Source organism: Athene cunicularia (genome assembly GCF_003259725.1).
Source record: "Athene cunicularia isolate RWA chromosome 1 unlocalized genomic scaffold, athCun1 chr1_part1, whole genome shotgun sequence".
In the NCBI taxonomy this organism is placed as follows: Eukaryota; Metazoa; Chordata; class Aves; order Strigiformes; family Strigidae; genus Athene; species Athene cunicularia.
Window position 1 is genome coordinate 127394873 of NW_020799091.1, and position 5608 is coordinate 127400480.

At 50.1% G+C, this 5608-nt stretch overlaps 1 protein-coding gene across 1 annotated transcript; it reads left to right on the forward strand.

Annotated features, from left to right (window-relative positions):
* Nucleotides 1–5194, forward strand: LRRC23 (leucine rich repeat containing 23; the record flags this gene model as incomplete). The annotated part of the gene is made up of 6 exons (XM_026843332.1): nucleotides 1–182; nucleotides 259–371; nucleotides 1262–1515; nucleotides 1612–1742; nucleotides 4793–4929; nucleotides 5161–5194. Coding segments are annotated over exons 1-6 (756 nt in total), but the record flags the coding sequence as incomplete, so codon positions are not given.
* Between the last annotated feature and the right edge of the window lie 414 nt (nucleotides 5195–5608).

The window sequence follows — 5608 nt, forward strand, 5'->3', positions numbered from 1 at the left end:
AGCGGGGCGCCGCGGCCCGCGCAGGCCGGGTGGTGGCGGCCGCCGTTTGCCCTGAGGGAGCTCCCGCGGCGGGGCGGGGAGCGGGGCCTCTGGGGATGGAGGGCGAAGAGCGGGACGGGGAGGAGTACACCCTTCAGGAGGAGGAGGAGGCGGCGCGGTCGAAGCAGGAGGAGGAAGAACAGGTGAGGGAAGGGGCCTCAGAATCTGCTGGCTGCGGCTGGGCCAGCGCTGGCCGTGTGCTCTCTCCTTCTCCCCCAGGTGCTGGCCCCGCGTCCCCTGACGGAGGAGGTCCTGAAGGAGGGCCTGTCCCTCCTCTGTAAGTCCGGCAACGGCCTGGCCCATGCCTACGTGAAATTTGAAGCCAAATCCAAGTGAGTGTGCAACACCTGCCCCAGGAGGAGGCCTCCTGCTCCTCCTCCTCCCTGGACATCTGTGTAGCCACAGAGCAGATGCACGACAAGGCTACTGGTGATGAAGTGTGTGGGAGAGAGCGTTTCCAGGCCATGTTCTGTGGCTGGCTGGCTTCTGGCCTGTGCCTCAGCATAGCCTGTCCATCCTCAGCCCAGAGCTGGGGACTGCCTCCGCCGCAGCCAGATGCACTAGTGTGGACATCGGTGACCCACTAGGTTGAGGGAAGCCTGCTCATCGCTTTGGGCTGTGCAGTCCTAGGGGGACCTGAACAGGGTGACTTCCCCACAGTCACTTTTGAGAAATATCCATTAGGCATCTCTCCTGTTAGCTGCTAACCTTTAAGACATGCACTTGTAAGTACAGTGCCACAATGGCCTGGGGACTGTTTGGAGCCTCAGTCCCATCAGTGCACCCAAACAACCCTAGACCTAACAGGCCTTGTTCTCAATTAGACTATGTTTTTCACCAGCCTCGCAGGTATCTTGACTGGCTTTTTCCCACTAGGAGAGTCCTTCCACACAGTCTTTGGTATTACCACTACTTTCTAACAGACCCATCCCCCAAATTTACCTTCTTTCCTCCTCTGGTTCTGCCCCCTCCTGACAGCTACAGCTCACACAGGGAGAAGTACTCCCTGTACCAGAAAAGCAGGTCCACTCCTTAGCATTCGGCCTTGCTTACAGATTGTCATTATCACCTGCCTTTTTCCTCTTTCTCTCCAGCAAGGCTTCCTAGGACAGCAAGGAAGTGGGAGAGGAGGATGCCCTCCCAGTACTGGTGAGAAAGAAACTGAAAGCTGGCAGCAGGGGGAAATATGAGAGATGTTTTATTCATGTCCTCCCTCCCACAGGGACTTGACTGACGTCAGCATCCTCGAAAGATTCATTCACCTGCGGTATGTGGATTTATCAGACAACAAGCTGCATGATTTGTCTCCGCTGAGCAGCCTAACACACCTGCTTTGGCTGAAGGTGGATGGGAATCTGCTTAGCAGTGCCTGCATGCAGGAGCTGCCCTACCTCCAGATCATCAGCTTTGCTCACAACCGCATCAAGGATATGGAGGGTATTACTCACCCCCGCTTAGCCAACCTCAGCCTAAAAGGTGATACAGACCACCTCCTCTCATTCTTGTGTACACAGGATGCTTTCTTAGGGTAGGATTAACTCTCATGTTGTTTCTTCCTCCTCTGGCACTCAGGAAATAAAATCCAGACAGCTCTGGGTCTGAGTCACAGCCAATTGTTCAGCCTGCAAATCCTGGAGCTGCGAGGAAACAAACTAGAGAGCACAGCCGGGCTCAATCTTCCCAAGCTCAAGAACCTCTATCTGGTAAGGGAGTCAGCCAGCTCGGGAAGTGGATGGAGCTGCTGCACCTCCCGTCAGTGGAAGGAAGGGAAATACTGCCCCTTTCAAAGCAGCATAATTTTTGTGCTAGCCCCTTCAGTTCAATCTTCTCAACCCAAGAAATGAACAGATTTCAGAGAGCTAAGGAGACAAAATCCTGTCTTTGGGCTAGCTCCTTCTATGCTGTTTGCCTAGATGGTGCAAAGGGAGTAGCCACTGACCCGTAATTCCTCTACAGGGGGCAGGGGAGTTGGCAGCTCTCAGTGTGTCAGGTACTTCCCTCCCAGCCTCCCACTGGAGAGCTGTATCCTATTCTGGTGGTGCTAGGCAAACCTGTTTTCTGTGTGTCCCGGGACCCCTGGGGGTCAGTGCAGAAAGCAACAGTTTGCTCTGGCTTGACAGCACGGGGTGATGCCTCCTTCTGCTCTCTTCTGCCTAATCAAATACTGGTTTAAAACTAGCACAATTATATGATTCACATCTTCAGCTGCCAGAAAATAAACTGATTGTACATCACAGTGAAACTAAGATAGGAGAAGCAATTTCCTAATACCATAAACAATTGCTTTAGGGAACATTTACTCCTGGAGATGCAAGTGAAGAAAGTATGTAGGGCTTAGTCCCATGCATAGCACAGTGCTACAGCTTGCAAAGACTGGATAGGTGTCCTGAGTCACTACCTCTTAAAAAGCAATTAAAGATGATAAAGGCTTTGAAAAGCTATATGATTTCTTTTCATCAAGACTCCCTGGCAGAATAAAACTGGAAGATTGCTTGCTGAGATTGCCTGTAATTTTCTGGTAGGAAACCTAGATTTTAGGACTAGAGGTGGTAGAAGAAGGGATAAAGTGGATAAGTCACTAAATATAATACAGAATTTAAAAGGAAAACTTTAGTGAATAATTGGAGGGAGGCAAACACAGCACCTATATTTGAAGAAGGTTTCTGGCATGACTGAGAAATTTCTGAGCTGCACACATGAAGCAGGCAAATGCAAGATGTGATTATTAAAACTAGAACAACTGACTCATTTCTCATGTATCCTTGGGGCTTGAATTTCATAGAATCATCTAGGTTGGAAAAGACCTTCTGATCATCTAGTCCAACCATTAACCTAACGCTGACCATTAAATTTGTCTCTCATGTCCACCTGCTCACTAAATAATTTTGGAGGAGTGTCTCTACCAGTAGTGCTTTGCTTTCTGTATAAAGATTTTGGTATTACTTGAGCCATGGATAAATGTAGCCAATGCCTCAAGGACAGGGTGCAAGAAAAAGGGTTCAATTTGAAGGACCCAAACCAAACTTGGTTAATGCATGACATAGTTGCAGGTGAAATTTAGCACTAGAAAAGTTGTACCTGCTGGCAGGAGGACTCCAAGCTGGCTGCGTTACCGTGTGGCACTTTTCTCAGTTTGAGGATCGCTGCCATCTGTAGGGTTGTGTCAGTTCCTGGTCATGCAGCAGTGGTGACAAAGTGACAGAGTAAGGCCAGGTATGCAGGAAGGGGAGAGGGAACCGTGGGGAACATACTATAGTGCTATAGTGGCTTTTCATAAGAAATGGTGGCATCATGTCTGTTATTTGTTTGGGGGGGGGGGCGTGGAGGGGAAGAAAAAAATCCATTCTGCATTGTCCTGTCAGTGCTTGCAGTGTCAGAGCTGTTAAAACTGTTCACACTGAAGTAATGAAGAAAGTGAGAGTGATGAAAGGTGACCATTCATTCATTACCAGTGGTCTGTGAGTTCCCCACCCTGTTTTCCACACCAGCTCCTGATTTCCTGTGAGGTACAAGGTACTAATCCTTCCTGACTGTTAAATCTGTTCACATGACCTTTGCTTAATCTCCAGCTTCCCTCCCTTTGTCCTTGTGTTACCCTCTTTACTTGGCCCAGCTGGTCCAGACTCGCCTTTGTTCAGATTACACCAAAATCCTCCTTTTCTACAAAATGTCCTCTTCCTGAGTGACCCAGTCCTGAACTGTTGTCCCACCAGTTCAGCCTGTGCCCCTTTCACTAGTCTCAGACATCGGCCACGTCACTCCTGGGTACCAACAAGCGACAGAGAGTGCAATGACATCTTTCTCCCTGTTTCCTGTTCAGACTTCTGTATCCTTAGAGACTGAGCCCCAGGCCACAATTGCCAGCAGAGCCCTGCTCAGCTCCAGGCTGGAGAATGCGGTGGGGAGGCTGTAGTTACCAGGGATGTTCCAAACTTGGCTGCACAAGGCAGTGAGCAGCCTGACCTGGCATTGGTGCTGGGCCCAGGGCTCAGGCAGAAGATTTCTAGTGGCCTTTTCCAGATGAAATCCTGCTGTGAAACTTGCTGAAATTTAGAACTTCATATTTCCCTGTCTCATAACTCGCATCACAGGAAAGTGACTGAAATTCAACAATGGGGAATTCTGAGCTAATGGGACACATTCTTCCTGCCATACTGTCAGGTTTGTTGCAAGAAGGTGCATCAATGGATGGATAACAACAATTACACCTGGAAAAGCTTAATATTAAACCAGCCAACAACCCCCACTCCCTGCAATCTCTCTCAGGAACATGCAGCTTGCTTCTGCTCCTAGAGGAGTAGAAGAGGAGACTTCTTGGTGGTAGATTTCCCCCACAAGAGAAACAGATGACACTGGAAGATCCCTGGACTGCATGGACTATGTGACTGAGAGGGGCTGGTGATTCATCCTTTAAATACACTTGTTTCAGGCTCAGGTCCATGCTTTCACCTCCACACTGTTGCTCTCTGAGGCCTTAGGGGCTCCAATTCAGCACTGCAGTGGAAGGGGGTGCTGTGCAGGCAGTATTTATCTGGGGTGGTTTTGTCTCAGTGCTGCTACAGGAAACACTTTTTCAGCAAACTCTTAGTCCTTGAATCTGAATACTTAGAAGCCATTTGGGCAAGACCCTTCAGGGAATTCTGTGTTACAAGTGGTAGGGAATCTGAAGGGTAGGAAGAGCTTTAAAGGCCAGAAATAACTGCTGTGTGTCATCCCCTTTTTCCATATCTCTTCCTGCCTCCCTGATGCTCAGGCCGAGAACACCATTCGGAGCCTTGAAGGCCTTGAGGGCCTGGGGCAGCTGGCAGCTCTGCACCTGCGTGACAACCAGCTGGAGACCCTGGATGGATTCTGCAGCAGCATGAAGTGCCTGCAGTACCTCAATTTACGGTGCGTCCTCTCTGCTCAGTGCTGGGACCAGAGAACCCTTCATCAGGCTGTACTCCTGTTTAGATCTTTAGGATTTTTCTGTTTTCTTTGGAAATTGAGTACCTGATGGGTATGGGTTGGTCTTTACTCTGCTGTCTAGGAATATAACAGACAGGGCCTTTCTTGAGCTTCTCAGAAAAGATCTGTCTTTTCACTCACTCTCACACCCCACCTCACACTTTTTATTCACAGAATCAGAGAATCACGTAGGTTAGAAAAGACCTTGAAGATCATCCAGTCCAACCATTAACCTCACACTGACCATTCTCAACTCCACCAGATCCCTCAGCGCTGGGTCAACCCGACTCTTCAACCCCTCCAGGGATGGGGACTCCCCCCCTGCCCTGGGCAGCCCATTCCAACACCCAACAACCCCTTCTGCAAAGAAATACTTCCTAAGAGCCAGTCTGACTCTGCCCTGGCGCAGCTTGAGGCCATTCCCTCTTGTCCTATCACTTGTTCCTTGGTTCAAGAGACTCATCCCCCCTCTCTGCACCCTCCTTTCAGGCAGTTGTAGAGGCCCATGAGGTCTCCCCTCAGCCTCCTCTTCTCCAGACTGAACCCTCCCAGTTCCCTCAGCCGCTCCCCAGCAGACCTGTGCTCCAGACCCTGCACCAGCTCCGTTGCCCTTCTCTGGACA